The sequence below is a fragment of the Nyctereutes procyonoides genome, unplaced genomic scaffold, assembly GCF_905146905.1.
Source record: "Nyctereutes procyonoides isolate TBG_1078 unplaced genomic scaffold, NYPRO_anot_genome, whole genome shotgun sequence".
Taxonomy (NCBI): Eukaryota; Metazoa; Chordata; class Mammalia; order Carnivora; family Canidae; genus Nyctereutes; species Nyctereutes procyonoides.
Genome location: NW_026575042.1, coordinates 32,950,139 through 32,972,513, shown reverse-complemented (window position 1 = coordinate 32,972,513; position 22,375 = coordinate 32,950,139). Strand labels below are relative to the sequence as shown.

The window sequence follows — 22,375 nt, the reverse complement described above, 5'->3', positions numbered from 1 at the left end:
GCAAATGAGGAGGGAAACACACAGTGAGTTGGCTTAACAACTGGTGGGTCATAAGAATGGCTGCTAACATAGTGCAATTCAAGGGGGCATTATTCTGGCTATTATAGCCTTACTCATTGGATTCTTTTTTTTTTTTTTTTTTTTTACTCACTGGATTCTTAAAGACTTCTAGTCTTCCAGACTCTTTCTGGAAACTCAAATACACCTGGGATAACTCATATACTGAGCCCTTACTCATATACTGAGTCATAACAGAATGAGCAATTCTGGAATTAGCTAGTGTTCTAAAGACTTTAACAACAGATGTGAAACTCTAGAGCAGACCGGACAGGATGAGAGAGGAGGGAATGGGTAGCAACAAATGTGTCTGAGATCAATGACATGTGTTGTAGTGTAGTGGAGGACTGGAGAAGGAAAATAAGGTTGCCACCCTGCAGGGAGGAGGCCACAGTGTATTCTTAACAATTTCACCTGGGGTTATGCATACCTATTTAATTTCCCTTTCACCCACTAATTTTGTTTTTTTTTTTCTCCAAAAGGAAGCAGTAGTGAAAAGAGCAATTTTAAGCAATTTTGTTTTGTTTTGGTTAAGGTTTTATTTAAATTCTAGTTAGTTAACATATAAGGCAATACTTGTTTCAGGAATATAATTTAGTGATTCATCACTTAAATATAACACCCAGTGTTCAATATAAGCAGATTTTTTGGCACATTGCCTTTAATTTTGACTAATAGAAATCCTGTATCCTTGGTGATTTTATCATGGAAGAGGCTAGGTCCTTTTTAAAAGTTATTTTAGTGCAAGGACAAAAAAAGGAAGACATCTGGACATCTATCCAATGAGTAGGCCTAATGAGGGACTAAATCACCATTCCCCTTCTGGATTCCTTAGCAGAGAGTGATTCTCAAACAGAGCAGGGAAAAACCAGCCTCAGAATGAAGGCTCAGATTTCTGCTGTCTAGCTTTCCTTATCCTATAGCCGTGATAATTACTGACCCTTCAGGATCTAGCTCAACTGCCAACTCCACAGGAAGTGCCAGAACAGGGACTGGAGTAGAGCTCTATTTTCTGTGTTCCAACTGTCATGTGAGTCTCCTTCAGTTCATCCTGTGGTTATATTCTCAATACTGGTGCACCTGACCATCATCACTTCCAAACTCCAACATATCAGGTCTTTCTTGACTTGCATCCCAGTGCCTGATATGATGCTCTGATATATGCTCTGCATATAACAAGTAGTCAATAATTGCTTGATATATTTTTTATTTGAGGAATAATTCACATATATCAGTTTCTGGTGTATGACATGATTTAATATTTGTATATATTGCAAAATGATCACCACAATAAGTCTACTTAACATCTGCTACCATACAGCGTTGTGGAATTTTCTTTTCCTTGTCATGAGAACTCTTAGAAACTTTCAAATATGCAATATATTTATATTATTGTATTATATGGAGCATTAGTTTTATGTATATATACATATATACATACATATATATGTATAGTAATAACTACAGTCACCATGTTGTACTTTTTGTCCCCATGACTTATTTATTCTATAACTGAAGTTTGTACCTTTTGACTCCCTCTTCACCCATTCTGCCTACATCCACGGCCTGCTGGCAACCACCAATCTGTTTTCTTTATCTAGCTTGGTTTTTGTTTGTTGTTTTTTTTTAAAGATTGAGAGAGATCATGAGAGAGATCATATAGTATTTGTCTTTGACCTTTTTCATTTAGCATAATGTCTTCAAAGTCGATCGATGTTGTTGCAAACGGCAAGATTTCATGCCAACCCTGGCCCTGTATGGTCAAAAATCCATATAAAACTTGACTCTCCCAAAACTTACCTACTAATAGCTTACTGCTGACTGGAAACCTTACCAATAACATAAACAATTAACATATATTTTGTACATTATATATGTATTATCTACTGTATTCTTAAAATAAACCTAGAAAAAAGAAAAAAATTAAGAAAATCATAAGGAAGAGAAAATATATTTGCAGTACTATAAAAAATCTGCATATAAGTGGCCCCTGCAGTTCAAATTCATGTTGTTCAAGGGTCAACTGTATGTACATACCAAATCTTTATTCATCCATTGAAGGACACTTAGGTTGTTTTCATATTTTGGCTACTGCAAATAATGCTGCAATGAACATGGGGGTACACTGATCTTTTGAGTTAATATTTTTTGTTTTCTTTAGATAAATACCTTGCAGTGGAATTGCTGCATCATTTGGTAGTTGTATTTTTAATTTTTGAGCAACTTCATCTGCTTTCCTAGTGGCTGCACCAATTTATATTTCCACCAACAGTGCACAAGAGTTCCTTCTACATCCTTGCCAACACTTGTTATTTTCTTGCCTTTTTGTTATCAGCCATTCTAACAGGTGTGAGGTGATATCTCATCATGATTTTGATTTGCATTTTCCTGAGGATGAGTAATGTTGAGCACTTTTTCATGTACCTGTTGGCCATCTGTATGTCTTCCTTAGAAAATTACGTGATAAATTAATGAGGTTTGAGACTCGTGTAACAAAGACTTTCATGTTATACCTGTGATAGACATATGGGTTGGAGTCATAGCTAGCTGAATAACTCTCTTCGGAGTTGTAAATAGCAGATGGATGTCAACCCAAGAAAGGTCTCTAATTAGTATTTCACATAAATCAGTACTATTCTCTATGATTTATATATAGCATATAAAATGTGCAGAAAACAAAGCAGAAAAGGGTAACTACATTCAAAATTACTAACAAGATAGTACTAATTTAGTGATTTTTACTCTTGAGGAAAAAATAAGATTAGAGTATACATGTGACCATGATCTGAATGGCTGACTACCAGGTGGAAGAAGTGGCTGACTTGTTCTGTGTTGCACCAGAAAGCAGGACTTAAACTACTGGATAGATAGTCCTTATACTTAAATTCTTTACTATAAGGAAGAGTTTCCTAAAATTCACGCCGTGAAGCAAAGGGTTGTCTGAAATAGTAAGGTTTCTTCTCACCACAAAAATTTAGGCAGAAGTTGATAGGATTTCTGCATTAGATTTGAACTGGGACTAGCTGGTGTCTAATTTTTCTATTGGTTCCTATCACTCAGACTCCGACTGGGGTGCTTCAGGGCAGAGAATGTGTCCTAATCAACAGTATATTCTTAACACTAGCTTGGCAGAAGTTCATATAAAAAAGATGGAAGATTTTTAGCACAGAAATTATATATATATATATATATATATATATATATAAATAAACAGTAATAATACCATTTATCATGGTTTCATGACTCCTCTCTCAAGTAAAAGTCAATTTCAATACATATCATTACACCAAAATTTTCTATGTTGAACATGATTAGATTTTTATCTTTATTACTTGATCTTGAGTATAAATTTATTTTAAAGTCTTTTTCCTATCTACCAAAATTTTATATTTATATATTTTTCAAATATTTTATATTATTTATGGAGGTACTGTATTACACTTAAAATTATAAAACTTTAATCTGTATTTATTTTTCCTTATTTTGTTATTCAGTTTTTTGACATAATTTTTAAAATTCACAAACGTTTGACTGTTAAACATTTCCTATTTTTAGCCTCTTGTAACTTACCTAATAATATGAAAAAATGGACAAGTCCATTTTTCCATAGCCTACATCTCTTTATTCAGTCGCCCCACATCATCAGCACATTTATTGGTTTCCACATTACTGATTCAGCATTTTAGCTTATTGAGGTAAGGGCACCATCTAGTGGTGAGAACATGTAGCTGCTTGGTTTTACATCAATTACCCTAGTTTTTTCCCCTAATTTGTTTCTACCACTTTTAGATAAATAAAAAGGAAATTAATCACAATTTTAAAAATAGTAAATTAATTAATTAATTAAAAAATAATATTAAGAATAATTGTTTACTACCAGTGAGTGGAATGAAACTTGACTTTTTTTTTTTTTTTTTTTTTTTTTTACCAAGGGATCTCTAGATGACTTGATAGTTTGGACCTTAAAATCTATCTAAATACAAGTTTCTTCCTTTTTCTATTAAGAGGAAAAGTTCTCAAGGGGAAGGAGTCAAGCCATTAGTGATGAGCAATCTCTACCACAGTTTAGTCATCTCAGGAAATATCAGTACCTTGTCCTCAACAATTAAAACCCTGGCATTTCAGCCTGAAGTGATGGCTTCAGGCCAATCAAGACATTGAATATGTCACTAAGACACCACCATCTGAGCATCCAGAGAAATGTCTTTGCTGCCAGCGCCAGTGTCATAAAGAATATTTTCAATCTCATTGCTTATTTTAAAAACTCATGTGAGCACCATTTCCCTCAAAAGTCAGCATATGCCAGCTAGGAAAAGCGGAGTTTTTTATTCATTGGCAATTTCTTTGCATGGCATGCAAAACTGCAAACTCAAGGACTATAATTTGCTAGTATTTCCAATTTTCGTTTTCATTCAGTATCAAGAGACTTATTACTCAAATGCCAACTTGTCTCTGGAAATAAAGGAGAATATGAAGTAACTTTACGTGCATTCTCTTATTTGGGTAGTGATTTCTTTTTGCTGTATGCATAATTGGTACTCTATCTTTCCAGTCTAAATATAGCTAACAAAATAAATTTCAATAGAAAGTTCCTCTGTAGAGAGCATTTTCTGAATTGGTAGAAGGTTGGGCTGGATTATCTCTAAGATCTTTCCTCGCTCTTAAGATTTTCAATTATGCTATTAACATACCCTGAGTTTATAAAACAATCAACAATCAGAATCCAATAATTCCATATGGAATTGAAGTCAGAGTTAATATGCAGAATTCTGAAGCATGCATAATTTCACTCATTTACTCAATAAATACTATGTATCTAATATGTGCTAGGCATTATTCTAGGTATTTGAAATATTGTAGTGGAAAATATAGACAAATTCCCTGCTCCAGTGGAGTTTCTATCATCCAGAAGAGAATTTAAAATTTAAAAATTTAAAATATAAGATGACATAAGAGCAAAGAAGAAAAATAAAGCAGAATGACTGAATAGAGAGTATGACGGAGAGGCAGAGGGAGAAGGGTGAAGAAGGCAAAGAGTGTTCAGGGAAGGCCCCACTAATAAGGGAATATCTGGTCATGTAGCTGGATGAAGCAAATGAAAGAGAAAATCATGTGGAAATCCATAAGAAGAGCATTTCAGGCAGAGGAAATAAGAAACACCTGAAGCAGAGGTGGTGTTGGTCTGTTCCAGGAACAGTGAGGAAAAATGCTCTCTAGAGGACTTTTTTATTGTAATTTATTCTTAGAAAAGATGTTAAATAACAGAATTATTAGCTGTGACCAAAGCACAGTAAGTGAGGGGCAGGGTAATAGGAGAGATGAGAGTGCAGAAGTTGTAAAGGTAATGTGTGTAAGGGGCGGGTGTGGGGAGGATTATGGGGAGTCTTAGCAAGGACTTAGGCTTTTCCTCTGAGATGGGAAACCACTGGAGAGTTTGAACAGAGGAGTGATATGATCTGACTTACTTTTAAAGGATTACTCTGCTTTGTGGAGACTATACTATAGGGCAATGAAGGCATAAGCAGGGAGTCCAATTAGAAGTAATCCATGTGAGAAACAAGGGTGACTGTGGTGGCAGTGATTTAGTACAATGGTATAGTTAACAGGCAAAAATAACTTAGAAGACAGTGACACCTTCTGGCTCACAGAAAGACTTACAAAGTTTTACAACAGAAGAGAGCCAATGTCAAAGCCATGAATGAAGTTCTGAAAGGAGAAAAAGAACGGCAATATTCTGTAACTTGACAGAACCCAACAAATTCATGGCCAACAAAAAGTACCCTAAGAATGAGAGGGTTTTCTTCAGAGGTGATTGCTCTGTAATATTAATAGAGGATGTGAGCCAGACGCAAGGGCTAACTCACTTGAGTGACTGTGGTTTGTCCTAGGTCTCATCTTTGGAATTCCTCCAAAGATAATCTGGGAGCTAGGGCAAAGAATGCTGGATGTGGCTGCAATGTGCACTGCAGGCCTGTGTGCTCTGACTCATAATTCATGCTTTGCCTGTGACTGGTCAAATGAAGCTATGCATAAGAAACAGGGAAAGAGAACACTTCACAAAATGGGAGATTGTGATTGTGCTCTGTTAAACTCTTATATGATTTGTTTTCTGACTATATGTAAGCTATTTCTCATTACCATTTCCAGTTCTAAATTTGAAACACATCTTTTTCTGGGAAAGGCTGTTGAATATTCTTTTCAGTGTTATTTGCGAATGCTCAATATCGACTGGGTATCAATATTAATAACAAAGCAAAAAGTGTACCTCAGAAGACAAGACAGAATGAATATATCACTCTAATTCTGTATACACTGGTACTTATAAGAAGAAAAGTAGATATAAATAATGCAATTTTACTGTACCTTCCTTCCACTTAAAATAATCATTATAGCCCATGTTACCTTTTGCACAAAGATAAGAAAACCTGGATGCTGGACAGTGATAAAAAAGTGACTTATAGATCTTTATTAAGAAAAAAGAAGATTCAGCCTACCGTGGTGATGTAGCGGGAGTGGAATTCTGGAGCATCTTTCAAGAACGTGAGGCCAGGGTGTGTATCCACCACATCCTGAAGAAGATTAAAAACAAAACTAAATTGACAAACATACCAAAAAACAAAACAGAAAAACAAACATGCCAACAGAATTTTTCCTTCTTGTAGAATAGCCAGTTGAGCAAACCTGTTATTTTTAGAACACTGAACAATGCACTTAAAATTTGACACTATTAAATTCAAATTTTATTACATGCATACTTATGTATGCTTTTTGATATGCTAGTATACTTGAATAAAACATTAGCATTTTAATTTAGCTATATTTGGTGAATTGTGAATCAAATATCTTAGAGGTACATAACAGAAATTCTAACATGTCAAGGCATGTCAGGGAAATTCACCCCTAGGGACTGTTGAGAGAAATTTACACAGAAAAGATGATCAAGCCAACTACAATGATTCTTTTTAACCTAGAGACATAGGAAATTTTTGAGGAAAAAAACCAGCCATGTAGCCAAGTAGTTTGAAATTTATGTTAAATTCTGTGAATCAGTTAATGTCCATCAAAATAACTGGGTGGACAAATCTATTTTTAACTTAGGATTTAATTTTATTTTAAAGTCTGCTATCTTATTTTCATGAAAGACTGTTAGAATTTAAAACTCTGAAATACCATTTTTATTTTCTAATTAGATTTTTAAACCACTTTGAGTGAATCTAGAGAATCTACTGGAGATAATTACTGTTAATTTAACAACCAAAGGCAGCAGCAGTACCAACATGGATATAATCTATTAATTACCTAGTTATACATGGGCAGACATCAATTATATCTCTTTTGATTCTTCAGAACAGTTAGCTATCCATATCTACCAACACAGTATCAAACCAATGGACCTTCTTTTTTTTTTTTTTTTTTTTAAGAGAACTCTAGAACTTTATTACAAGTGGAGCTGACTGCAAGGGGGCCCCGTTCTCCAGTCTTTCTTTACCACCCTCTTCCTCTTAACATATCCCTCCATGACAGGTCACTAGGCCATGAAGGAAGAGGAGTCCAGGGAGAATGAAAAGGGGCAATGCCTTCTCCAAAGTCCTCTGAACAACTAGAGTCTTTCTGGCTCCAGCTGAGAATCTTCTAGTGGAAGGGGTGAGAGATTCCCCTCTCATCTCCAAGGTCCTCCATGTCTATACCCTGGGGTGCTTTTGTCTTCTTTTGCTGCTTGGGCTGTGGTCCACTAGTCCTGACTGGCCTTGTGGGGGCTTCCACTTCCATGGCTGCTTTCTCTTTCTGGGCCAGCCGGATCTGCTGGAGGAGCTTTCTGCGCTTCTTCCCAGAGTAATGTTGGCACGTGCACTGGACGCCCGCTTCTTCAAGTGGTGCCGTGTGATCAGCCCTTCGTCTATCACAGCCCCGACTACCCGATGCTTCAGTCGCCTCTCCCAGTTCAACACCCACTGGCGCTAGAACAGCTTCTTCTTCAGCTCCGTTCGGGGCTGGTTGATCTTCCCCCCAGGAGGCCCCATGGCTGCGCACCGAATGTGGTTCCAAGACCACGTTTTGCCTCCCCAATGGACCTTACTATTTAACTTTTTATTTGGAAATCATTTTAGACTTATGGAAAGCTACAAAAATATTAGAGATTTCCTATGCCCTTCTCCCAGCTTCCCATAATGGTAACTTACAAACCATAGTACAATGATCAAAACTAGGAAACGAACACTGATACAATACTAAACTATAGACATTATTCAAATTTTACTAGCTTTTCCTGTAGTGTCCTTTTCTGTTCCAGGATCCTATGCTTCATTTAGTTCTTTTTTAAAAAAATTTTTATTTAGATTCAATTTAGTTAACATATATACTGTATTATTGGTTTCAGGGGTAGAGTTCAGTGATTCATCAGTTGCATATAACACCCAGTACTCATTACATCAAGTGCCCTCCTTAAAACTCATCACTCATCCCCCTACTTACCTCCCCTCTAGCAACCCTTAGTTTGTTTCCTATAGTTAAGAGTCTCAGGTTTGCCTCCCTGTTTTTATCTTATTTTATATTCTCTTCCCCTATGTTCATCTGCTTTGTTTCTTAAATTCCACACAAGTGAAATCATGGTATTTGTCTTTCTCTGAATGACTTATTTCACTTTGTATTAATACCCTCCAGTTCCATCCACGTCATTGCAAGTGGCAAGACTTCATTTTTTTGATGGCACAGTAATATTCCATTCTGCATATACATCACTTCTTTATCTGTCATCTGTCAATGGACATCTGGGCTCTTTTCATCATTTGGTTATTGTAGACATTGCTGCTATAAATGATGGGGTGCATGTGCCCCTTCAAATCACTATTTTTGTATCCTTCAGATAAATACCTGGTAGTACAATTGCTGGGTGGTAGGACAGCTTTAACTTTTTGAGGAACCTCCAAACTGTTTTCCAGAATACCTACATCAATTTGCATTCCCACCAACAATGTAAGAGGGTTCCCCCTTTCTCCACATCCTCCCCAACATCTGTTGTTTCCTGACTTGTTCATTTTAGCCATTTTGACCAGTGTGAGGTGGTATCTCATTGTGGTTGTGATTTGTATTTCCCTGATGCCAAGTGATGTGGAGCATTTTTTCATGTGTCTGGTGGCCATTTGTATGTCTTCTTTGGAGAAATGTCTGTTAATGTCTTCTGCCCATTTCTTAACTGGATTTTTTGTTTCTTGGGTGTTGAGTTTGATAAGTTCTTTATAGATTTTGGATACTAGCCCTTTATCTGATAAGTCATTTGTAAATATCTTCTCCCATTCCATAGATTGCCTTTTTTTAAAAAAATATTTATTAATGAGAGACACACACAGAGAGAGGTAGACACACAAGCAGAGACACAGGCAGAGCGAGAAGCAGGCTCCATGCATGGAGTCTGATGTGGGACTCGATCCCGAGTCTCCAGGATCACGCTCTGGGCTGAAGGTGGCGCTAAACCGCTGAGCCACCCGGGCTGCAGAGATTGCCTTTTGTTGATGCATTTAAGTTTCTGTGTCTAACTGGTCTCTCCTGATCTTTGACAGTTCCTTGCTCTTGTATTTTTTTTTTTTTTAAAGAGAGAGAGACAACACAAGTGGGTAGATGCAGACAGAGGGAAAGAGAGAATCCCAAACAGATTCTCATGGTCAACACAGAACCCAACATGGGCTTGATCTCACGAACCTGAAATCATGACCTGAACCAAAGGCACTTAACTGACAGACACCTCTGGTGCCCCTGATTTCACCAGTCATTTGTGGAACCTGATTGTGACATTTATACTGTGGTGCTTATCTAATAGTGATTTTGTATTTTTCTCATTCTACATTGAATAACTGGAATTCTTCTGTAAGGAGGAGATATTCCTCCTCTCCCATGTATTTATTCATTCAAGTCATATCAGTATAGACTCATGGGTATTTATTTTATTCTAAGGGTTACAATCCAACACTATCATTATTTATTTTGTTGCTCAAATTGATCTTTCTCTGGCCACTGGAACTCTGTCAGGTTGGCCACTGTGTCCTCTTGACATGCTCTATCCTTTTGTGAGCACTTTTATATTTTCTGGTATCATAAGATGGTCCATGCTCATCTTATATTTTCCTTGTTCCAGCCCTGGAACCAACTTTTTTCTCAAATAGTCCTGGTTCCTTTATTGGAAAATGATATTTAAAAACCATTTAGAAATCTGGGTACAAGATGAGCTCATTATCATTAGGGTGTCATTGCTCCTGGACCCTCTTAGCAGGAAAAACTAGGAATACAGGTATGTACAGCAGTCTCCCCTTATTTACAGGGGATATGTTCCAAGACTCCCAGCAGATGCCTGAAATTGCAAATAGTTCTGAACCCTCTACACCTTATACATAGGTATACATACCTACCTACACATACACATACCCTATATTCTTATACACATTTTTTCTTATACATATGAAAAAGTTTAATTTAGAAATTAGCCATAGTAAGAGATTAATATTAAAATGTAGCAATTATAATATACTGCAATAAAAGTCATGCAAATGTGATTTCTGTCTCTCAAAATATCTCATTGTACTGTACTCATCCTTTTACTTCTTGTGATATGAGATGAAAAAACGTCTACATGATGAGATGAAGTGAGGCAAATGGAGCAGGCATTGTGATGTAGCATTAGGCTACTATTGACCTTCTGATGTTATGTCAGGAGGATCATGTTTCTAGACTGCATTTGACCGTGAATAACTAAAACTGCATACAAGGGTGGGGGGAACTCCTCTATACTAATCCAAACATACACACTTAAATTTCTATCTTTACCTAAATACTAAAAACTATGTAATCATATAGATAATGGAATCTAATACTATACCACAAGGTTCATTCTAACCTCTTTCCTTTGTAACCTTAACAGAATTTCCAACCCATATTCCATTGAGAAACAAATTTACTAAACAGAGTATGGTATTAGTGTATAGTTCTTTTTGTCTCTGGTCTTACAGTATCCAGTTAAAATACTGCTTTCCACAGTTACTCAGGTTATCCCTCTCTTGTTCTTCCTTTATCCTCTTTAATGCAGTTATAATTCAGTACAGTTTGTTACTGCTTATTATTTTATTCTGAGTTTCTTTCCCACAGGTCCAGGTTGATTTTAATTCATTACTTATTTCTTGGAGGGAGAGTATTTGAACATTACTATGGTTCTAAGAGTCAAAGTTAATACAGAATTGACATCTTAACAATATCAAGTCCTCCACCCATAAAGAATACCTCTCTCTCCATTTATATAAATCTTATTTTAATTTCTCTCAGCAATGTTTTGCTGTATTTAGCATGCATGTCTTACACACCTTTTGTCAGGCTCATCTCTAAGCATTTAATATTTTTGGGTGGTATTATAATGGCATTTTTAAAATTTCAATTTCTAATTGTTTATTGCTATTACATAGAAAGAAAATTGATTTTTGTATACTGATCATGTTATCTATAAACGTGCTAAGCTTATTAAGTACAGCTTTAGCAGCACCCCATGAATTCTGACATGCTTTCAATTTCATTCAGTTCAAGATATTTCTTAATTTTCCTTTTGATTTCTTCTCTCATGGTTTTTAGAATTTTATTTAAATTCAATTAATTAACATATTATGTATTATTAGTTTCAGAGGTAGAGGTCAGTGACTCATCAGTCTTCTATAATACCCAGTGCTCATTACATCACATGCCCTACTTAATGTCCATCATCCAGTTACCTTGTCCCCCCACCTCCCTCCCTCCAGCGACCTTCTGTTTGATTCCTATGACTAAGAGCCTCTTATGGTTTGTTTCCCTCTGATTTTTTTCCCCTCTGTTTTTTTCCGTCTCTTCTCCCATGATCCTCTATTTGACTTACTTCACTTAGCATAATATCTTCTAGTTCCACCCATGTCATTGTTGCAAATGGCAAGATTACATTTTTTTGATGGCTAAATAGTAGTCCATATGTATATACACACAAAGACATATATATACACATGCACACACACACACATATACACACACACACCGCATCTTTATCCATTCATCTGTTGATGGACATCTGGGCTCTTTCCGTTGTTTGGCTATTGTCTGCTATAAAGATTGCTGCTATAAGCACTGGGGTGCAGTGCCTGTTTGGATCACTATATTTGTCTCTTTGGGGTAAATACCCAGTAGTGCAATTGCTGGGTCTTAGGGTAGCTCTATTTTCAACTTTTTGAGGAACCTCCATACTGTTTTCCAGAGTGGCTGCACCGGCTTGCATTCCCACCAACAGCGTAAGAGGGTTTCCCTTTCTCCGCATTCTCACCAACATCTGTCATTTCCTGACTTGTTAATTTTAGCCATTCTGACTGGTGTGAAGTGGTATCTCATTGTGGTTTTATTGTATTTCCCTGAGGCTGAGTGATGTGAAGCATTTTCATGTGTCTGTTGACTCACTGGTTATTTAAAAGTGTTTAGTTATTAAATATTTAGAAATTTTCAGAGATCTTTATTTCTAATTTAATTCCATTAAAGTCAAAGAAATACTTTTTGAGCTGAATTTAAAAAATTAAGGGCAGCCTGGGTGGCTCAGCAGTTTAGCACCACTTTCGGCCCAGGGCGTGATCCTGGAGACCCGGGATGGAGTTCCACTTCGGGCTCCCTGCGTGGAGCCTGCTTCTCCCTGTACCTGTGTCTCTGCCTCTCTCTCTCTCTCATAAATAAATAAATCTTTAAAAAAAAATAAATTGAAATTTGTTCTATGGCCCAGAATATGATCTATCTCGGTAAATACTGTGTACATGTTAAAGGAATGTGTATTCTACTGCTGTTTGGTAAAGTGTAATATAAATCTCAATTAGGTCAAGTTGGTTGATGGTGTTTGTCAAGTGTTCTATATTCTTATTGATTTTTTCTCAACTTTTTTTTTAAAGTTTTGTTTTTTTTTTAAATTTATTTACTTATTTATTTATGATAGACAGAGAGAGAGAGAGAGAGAGAGAGAGAGAGAGAGAGAGAGAGAGAGAGAGAGGCAGAGACACAGGAGGAGGGAGAAGCAGGCTCCATCCCGGGACTCCAGGATCGCGCTCTGGGCCAAAGGCTGAGCCACCCAGGGATCCCCTCTCAACTTGTTTATTATTGAGAACAGCACATGGAAATCTACAATTATAATTGTGACAGTATCCTTGCAATTCTATCAGATTTCGCTTCATGCATTTTGAAGGTCTGTTATAAGGTTCGTAAACATTTAGAATTGTCACACTGTTATATTCTTTAGAAATTATTATATTCTTGATTAACTGAACCCTTTATCTTTATCTAGCAATATTATGTGCTTTAAAAATTACTTGTCTGAAGGGCATCTGGGTGGCTGTCAGTTAAATGTCTGCCTTCTGCTCCGGTCATGATCTCAGGGTCCTGGGATCAAGCCCCGCATCAGGCTCCCTGCTCAGAGGTGAGCCTGCTTCTTCTGCTGCCCCTGCCTGTGCTTTCTCTTTCTCTCTCAAATAAATAAAATCTTTAAAAAACAAACAACACTCCCCCAAACCCTACTGTGTCTGATATTAACATAGCCACCCAGCTTTCTTTTCTTTTTGTAGCAAAAAACCCACATAAAATTCACCCAATAATTTTTGAGTATACAGTACAATATTGTAAACATCTTGCACACTGTTGTACACCAAATCCCTCCCACCCCAATCCAATCCTGAATGACTGAATCTCTAGACCCACCAAACAACAATTACCCCACACACTCCCCCCAGCCTCTGGCAACTACCTCTTTTCTTCCTAGGAGTTTGACTACTTTAGATACCTCATATAAATGGAATAGTACAGTATCTTTTTGTAACTGGCTTATTTCACTTAGCATAATGTCCTCAAAATTTATCCAAGTTGTTACATGTAACAGAATTTTTGTTTGAAAACATTCCATTATTCATATATATATATATATCATATATATGTGATATATATATATATCACATTTTCTTTATCTGTCCATCTACTGATAGGCATTTAGGTGGCTTTTATTTCTTGGCTATTGTGAATAATGCTCAGTTAATGTGGGAATGCAAATATCTCTTTGAGATTGTTTTCAATTCTTTTCGATATATATCCCGAAGTGGTATTTCTGGGTCATATGGTAGTTGTATTTTAAATTTTTTGAGGAACCTGAATACTATTTTCCATTAAGGTTGTACCCTTTTACATTACAACCATCAATGCATAAATGTTCCAATTTCTCCACATCCTCACCAACACTTTTTTTTTCCTAACAGTATCCATTCTAAGAGGTGTGAGGTGATATTTCACTGTGGCTTTGATTCGCATTCCCCTGCTTATTGTGATGATGATGATGATGATGATTTACCGATACTGAACATCTCTTCATATTCTTGTTAGACATTTCATCTTTAGAGAAATGTCTATTCAAGTCCTTGCCCACTTTAAAATCTGGTTATTTTTATTGTTGTTATTGAGTTGTAGGAGTTCTTGATATAGTCTAGATATTAACCCCTTATCAGATATGTCTGCAAGTATGTTTTTTCCATTCTATAGGCTGCCTTTTATTATGCTCTCTCCTTTGCTATGCAGAGGTTTTAAAGTCTGATGTAGTCCCATTTGTTTAGTTTTGCTTTTGCAGCCTCTGCTTTTTTTTTTTTGTCATATCCATTGCCAAATCCAAATGTAGTGAAGCTTTCCCTCTCTGTTTTCTTCTAGTTTTATAGTTTCAGGTCTTATGTTTTGGTCTTTAATCCACTTTGACTTCATTTCTCTGATATAAGAATCTAACTTGGTAGAGATAAGAATCTAACTTCTTTCTTTTACATGTGGATATCCAATTTTTCCAATACCATTTGTTGAAGAGTTCATCCTTCAACAAATGGCCTCTATGCTGAAGATCATTTGACTACACATCCAAGAATTTGCACTTTGTAATATATTTTGGAGTTAGAAAGTGTAAAACTTCCAACTTTGTTCTCCTTTCTCAGGATTATTTTGGCCATTCAAGGTCCTTTGAAATTCCATATGGTTTTTAGAATTGTCTCTTACATTTCTGCAAAAAATGCCATTGATATTTTTAAGCTTTATTGGGAAATAAGCAATATACAAAAAATGGTACAAACTTAATATATACAATTTGATAAATTTGGACTTCTATGTATACCCCAAGCCATCACCATGATTAAGGTAATAACATATTCATTACTTCCAAAAGTTTCCTTGTGTTGTTTTTATTTTGTCTGTTTTAGTAAGAATACTTAACATGAGATCTATCCTCTTAACAAATTTTAAATTGCACAATATAGTACTGTTAACTATATGCACTATGTTGTACAGCAGATGTCTAGAACTTATTTGTCTGGCATAACTAAAACTATATCCACTGAACAACAATTTCATGATTCAACTTATATGAGGTATCTAAAATAGACTCAAAGAAGCAGAGAAGAGAATGATGTTCAGGGAATACGGGAAGGGGACCATTTGGATTTTGATAGAGCTTGACCTGATCTGTATAGATTGTTCTGGGCTGTATGGGCATTAACAATAAGTCTTTCAAACAATGAGCACAGTATGTCTTTCCATTTATTTTTAAGACCTTTCTTTTGATTAGTGTTAGCATGCTGTATCTTTTTCTCTTTTAATTTAATCTATTTGTGTCTTTATAATTAAAGTACATTTCTTTCAGGCAACATATATTTGGGTCTTGCTTTTTTGTCTACTCTGCCATGTGAGGCTACTCACATTACTTATATTTAATGTGTTACTGATCTTAATATGGTTAGGTTTAAGTCTATCATCTTGTTTATACCATCCATTCTTTGTTCCCTTTTTTCTTCCTTTCCTGCCTCCTTTTGAGTTCACTATTTATAAATTCTTGGTTTTGGCGTTTTAGCTATAACTGTTATTTCAGTGGTTGTGTTGGGGAATAGCATACATCTTTAATGTACTACCATCTATTTTCAAGTGATATTATACCACTTCATGGATTATATATGAACCATACAAGAGTATACTTCCATTTTTCTTCTCTTGGCCTTTATGCAATTGTTGATAAATGGTACTGAGGCATATATTATAAGCACTATAAAACACTGTTGATAGTTTTGTTTAAATAGTTATCTTCTAAAGAGATCTGAGAAATAAAAATCACTTATATCCATTTAGTTACCATTTCTGGAGCTTTTCTTTCTTCTATGTAAATTTGTATTTCTATCTGGTACTATTTTCTTTCTTGACTGAACAACTCCCCTCCCCAAAACCCAAACACTTTTCCTGTACTGCATTTCTGCTGGTGATGAAGACTTTCAACTTTCCTATGCCTCCAAAAAATCTTTAATTTACTTTCATTTTGGAAGATATTTTCACTGGGTATGATGATTTAAGTTGATAGCTATTTTCTTACAGTACTTTAAAGATGTTACTCCAATGTTTCTGATTTGGACTGTTTCCAACATGAAATCTACTGTTATCTTCATCTTTGTACCACTTTATGAAATGTAACTATTTTCTCTGGCTGCTATTCAAATTTTCTTTTTATTACTGGTTTTAAACTACTTTATTATGATCTGCCTTGATATAGTTTTCTTGGCGTTTCTTGTGCTTTGGGTTTATTGAACATCTTGGGTTTGTGAGCTTATAGTTTTCATCCAATATAGCAAATCTGGGGCTATTATCTCTTCAAATAACTTTTCTGTCTATCTGCAATGCAATTTCAGCACTAACTATCCAGAATTGGTACTGATTTCACAGGTTAGGGGCACAGTCCTCTGTTAAGACTTCTCTCACTCCAGATACCAGCCATTAACTTTGGGGTTCCCATGTCATTTACATTTCTGACCAACTGGCTATAAATTTGGGGGTTTCTACTATCCCCTTAGGTTTAACATTTTGCCTGAGTGACCCACAGAAATGAAGAAAGTGCTATATAATGATTGCTATTCTACTGTATTCATTCTATTCTATGATTACTATTCGGCCAAACAGGAGATGCAGAGGGAAAAGTCTGAGAAGGCCTGAGACACGAAGCTTCTATTCTCAGGACATGGCACCCTCCCAGTACATCATTGTGCTTCAGTGAGTTTCAGCGTCCACAGTTTTTATTGGGTTTCATTAGGTAGGCACACTTGATTAAATCATTGTCCATATGACTGAATTCAATTTCCAGGCTCCATCCCCTCTTTGGAGGTCCAGTTAATATTACCTGACTGAAAGCCCTAACCTCTAATCACATGGTTGGCCTTTCTGGCACAGCAAGTCTCCATTCTGAAACTATCTGGAGCCCACCATTAATGAGTCATCTCATTAGTATAAACTCAGGCATGGTCTCAGGAGCCCACTCTTTAAAACAAAGACATCTTATCATTTGGGAAATTTTAAGGATTTAGCAGCTCTGTCCTAAGAACTTGGGACAAAGACCTGATAAATTCTTTATTTTAAATCCCCTCACCTCTCCTTTTTTGCTTGAAGTTATATCCCACAGCTTATGGACGCTCTTTTTATTTTTAATTTCTTTGTGTCTCCATCTCTCATTTTGGATAGTTTCTATTTTATATCTTCAAATTCACTAATCATTTCACTTCCAATGTTTAATCTGCTATTAATCCAATCTTGTGTATTTTGCACCCCAGACACCTTAGTTTTCATCTCTACAAGTTCAATTTGGGTTTTTAAAAATACATTATCTTCCATGTCTTAACTTTTTGGATAGATGGAATTCAGTTATGATAGCTGTTTTAATGTACTTGTCCAATTCTAACATCTGGGCCAGTTTCAATTGATTTTTTTCCTTATTATCCGTTGTATTTTTCTGCTTCTTTGCATGCCTGATGACATCAACCATTGTGAATTTCACCTGTTTGAATGCTGGATATTTAAAAAAAAATTTTTTTTTATTTATTTATGATAGTCACAGAGAGAGAGAGAGAGAGAGAGAGGCAGAGACACAGGCAGAGAGAGAAGCAGGCTCCATGCACCGGGAGCCCGACGTGGGATTCGATCCCAGGTATCCAGGATCACGCCCTGGGCCAAAGGCAGGCGCCAAACCGCTACGCCACCCAGGGATCCCTGGATATTTTTATATTCTTAAAAATATTCTCAAGCTTTATTCTGGAAGGCTGTTGTTACTTTAAAACCATTTTTATCCTAGTAGGTCTTGCTTTCTAAATCGGCTAGACAGGACCTAGCAATGCTTAATTTAGGATTAATTATTTTCCATTACTGAAGCAAAATTCTTAAAAGTACTCTATCCAAAGTTGTGTGCATTATGAGGCTTTCCAGTCCGGCTGGCAGGGGCAAATACTATTCCTGGCTCCATGGGACTGATAGGTACTATATTGCTCGCTCTAATCATGGATAATAGCACTTTCTTTAGCTTTGGTTACTTTTCCCCAGATGCATCTTCTAATCAGTACTCTGCTGAATACTTATGGAGGAGTTCTAAAGATATCTGGAGATTTCTCCGGTGTTCTGTCCCAAGTATTCTAGCCACCCTGGTTCTCCTAGCTCTCACTTCTGTCTCGGAGTCTGATAGACTCTACCTAGAATCCCCATTCCCACACTGTGACCTGGAAACTCTCTCAAGGCAGTAAGCTAGGATAATCACAAGGTGGACTGTGTTTGCTTTCTGTCAGCAGTCACTATCTTTTGTTGCTAGATATCCAGCATCTTGAAAACCATTGTTTATATTTCTCACCTGATACTTAATTCAAGTGTGTTGACATACACTATTGTATCAATTTCAGTTTGAATCACAACAGTGATTCAAAATTTATATACATTACAAATGATCACAATAAATCTAGTTACCACCTTCCACCATACAAAGTTATTAAGATATTATTGACTATATTCCCTATGCTGTACTTTACATCCCTGTGACTTAGTTTTGTAACTGGCAGTACCTCTTAATCCCCTTCACCTATTTTCCCAACCACTTCTCCTCTGGCAACCACCAGTTTGTTCACTATATTTATGAGTATATTTGTTTTGTTTTTTAGATTCCACATATAAGTGAAATCATCCAGTATTTGGTTTTCTTTGTCTGACATTTCACCCTCTAGGTCCATCCATGTTGTTGAAAATGACAAGATTTCATTCTTTTTATGGCTGAGTAATATTTGTGTGTATATATCACATTTTCTTTACTCATTCATATACTGATGCATACTAGATTGCTTCCATATACTGGCTATTAAAATAATGCTGCAGTGAACACAGGGATGCACATATATTTTTGAATTAGAGTTTTCATTTTCTTTGGAAAAATATCCAGAATTGCTGGATCGTATGGTATTCCTATTTTTAATTTTTTGAGGAAACTCCATACTGTTTTCCATGGTGACTGCATCAATTTACATTTTCCAATTTACCACCAATTGTGCCCAGGGTTCTGTTTTCTCCATATCTTTGTCAACACTTTTGCTATTTCTTGTCTTTTTGCTACTAGCTATTCTGACCAGTGTGAGTGATATCTCATTATGGTTTGCATTTTTATAATTAATGATTTTTTTAAAAAGATTTTATTTATTTATTCATGAGAGACACACAGAGAGAGGTAGAGACATAAACAGCAGGCTCCCTGTAAAGAGTCTGATGTGGGACTTGATCCCAGGACCTGGGATCATGCCCTGAGCCAAAGGCACATGCTCAACCACTGAGCCACCCAGGTGTCCCTCTAATTAATGATTTTTTAAATTAATGATTTTGAACATCTTTTCAATATGTCTGTTGGCCATCTGTATGTCTTCTTTGGAAAAATGTGTATCTAGGTCCTCTGTCCATTTTTTAAAAATTGGATTGTTTTGTTGAAATGTAGACGTTCTTTATATATTTTGAATATTAACTCTCTATTGGATATATCACTTGCAAATATTTTCTCCCATTCAGTAGGTTGCTTTTTCATTTTGTTGATGGTTTCCTTTACAGTATAAAGTTTTTTTAGTTTGATATAGTCCCAACTATTTTTACACTTATTGCCCTTGCTTGAGGAGATAGATTCAAAGAAATATTGCTAAGATTTATGACCAAGAGTTTACTGTTTATGTTTTTCTTTTAGAAGTTTTATAATCTCAGGACTTATATTTAGGTTTTTACTCCATTTGGGATTTATTTTTGTATATGGCATAAGACAGTACTCTAGTTTCATTCCTTTGCATGTAGCAAAATCTCTTAATTTCATTGATTTTTCTTCTCTATTTTTTTCATTTCTATTTCATTTATTTTCACTCTGATCTTTATTATTTCCTTCTTTCTACTAACTTTGCTCTTTGTTCTCTTTCTAGTTTCTTTAAGTGTAAGGTTATAACATTCATTTGAAATTTTTGTTTCTTAGGGCAGGCCTGTATCATAAACTTCCATCTTAGAACTGTTTTTGCTGTGTCCAATGGATTTCTGAATGTTGTGTTTCCATTTTCATTTGTCTCAAGGTATTTTTTTTTAATTTTATTTATTTGATACAGAAAGAGAGAGAGTGAGAGAGAGAGAAAGAAAGAGGGAGAGAGAGCGCATAAGCAGGGGTGGTGGGAGGCAGGAGGAGAGGGAGAAGCAGCAGGGAGCCCAATGTGGGACTTGATCCCACAACTGTGGGATCATGACCTGAGCCTAAGGCAGACGCTTAACCAACTGAGCCACCCAGATGCTCTGTCTCAAGGTATTTTTAAATTTCCTCTTTGATTTCCTCACTGACCCATTAGTGGTTTAGTAGCATGTTGTTTAGCCTTCATGTATTTGTGTTTTTTAGGTCTGTATGTGTCTAAGTTTGAAGGGAGTTTCTTGTGGGCTGCATATAAATAGTTCTTGTAATTTTTCTTGTAATTGATTTCTAGTTTCATACTATTGTGGTTGGAAAAAATGCTTGATATGATTTCAATCTTCCTAAATTTATTGAGACTTGTCTTGTGGCCTAATTTGATCTATTCTGAAGAATATTCCATGTGCACTTCTGCTGTTTTTTGATGGAATGTTCTGCATGTAGCTGTTAGGTCCATCTGGTCTAGTGTGTCATTTAAGGTCACTGCTTGCTTATTAATTTTCTGTCTGTATGATCTAAACATTGATGTGAGGTGTTAAAATCCCCTACTATATTTTAGAGAAATTAGAGCAATAAAGGAAGATGGCAGTGGAGTAGGAGGACCCTAGGTTCGTCTCATCCCAGGAACCCAACTAGATAAATACCAAATCGTCCTAAGTACCCCAGAAATTGACCTATGACAGAACAAACTCCACAACTAAAAGAAGAGAAGAGGTCACATCGAAGAAGGTAGGAAGTAGAGAGACATGGTTAGGGGAAAAGCAGATCACAGGTGCTACAGAGGGGGAGGGAGCCATGGTTGCAGAAAAGGGTAAGAGAGAGAGGAGTACACAGGGGAATGCACAAGAAGAATGTTTCCACAAAGCCACTGGCTTAGAAGACAAGCGGAGCTGAATTCTGTGAGTTCTTATAACCAGTAGGACTCAAAGCCTGGAATTTTAAAGGCCAGAGGGCTTGGATGGGATGGAGGCTGATAGAGAATGTGCTGCTTGTGGACAGAAGGCAGGCAAACAACCCAGGGGTCAATAGCATGGAAACAGTGATCTGAAGAACACCTGAGCCACACACTGGGGAGATCATTTACTCTTCTCAAAGCATGCACCTGAGAGGCAGCATTCATGGAGATGCCTCTTCAGGAACAAAGATGCTGGCTGGCATCATTTTTCTCCCCTGCCCCTCAGCATAACAGAATCACCTGTGGGAAGCAAGAAAGTGTTAAAACTGGCTGCCTAACTTGCTTACACTAAGCCCCACTCTCCTGTGTTCCAGTGGGACTGCCCCTTGGTCAAACTTCCCTCAGTTCCAATATAGTGAGACCAAGCCCCAGAAGACCATGACAAAGCCCTGCCCATGCCATGTCTCCTGACCAAAGAGTTCTGCAGAATCTCAGTTATGGTGGAGCTGGTAACAGGTCTCATTGAAAAAGCGGACCAAATCACACCTAGTTAAAATCACCACATTCAGGCCAGGAACTAAACACTGCCCACTGCAGGCAAGGAGAGCCTCTGCAGGCAACTGGCCTGAAGGATAGAGTATCCAAAACACAACAGCAGAACATATGCAACACACACTGTAGACACTCCCTGAAGCTCCAGGCCCTAGGCAGTACATGACCTTTTCTTCATAAGGTCTTACTTTCAGGAGCAAGAGACATAATTGGCTTTTCTAACACAGAGAAGAAGGCAGAGACATAGACAAAATGCCAAGATGAAGTGATTTATCCCAAATGAAAGAACAAGACAAGGCAATGGCCAGAGATTTAAGCAAAACAGATATAAGTAACATGCC

At 36.6% G+C, this 22,375-nt stretch overlaps 1 protein-coding gene and 1 pseudogene across 4 annotated transcripts in view; both read right to left on the bottom strand.

Moving 5' to 3' along the window:
- The window catches only part of PPP2R3A (protein phosphatase 2 regulatory subunit B''alpha), a 186,074-nt gene that overhangs the window by 66,355 nt on the left and 97,344 nt on the right, over positions 1-22,375 (bottom strand). For all 4 annotated transcript variants that reach the window (XM_055321224.1, XM_055321223.1, XM_055321225.1 and 1 more), the window contains one exon: positions 6,552-6,626. In XM_055321224.1, coding sequence (XP_055177199.1) covers positions 6,552-6,626 — 75 coding nt within the window. The remainder of the gene's footprint in view (positions 1-6,551; positions 6,627-22,375) is intronic.
- On the bottom strand, positions 7,473-8,078 carry LOC129507057 (uncharacterized protein C11orf98-like; annotated as a pseudogene).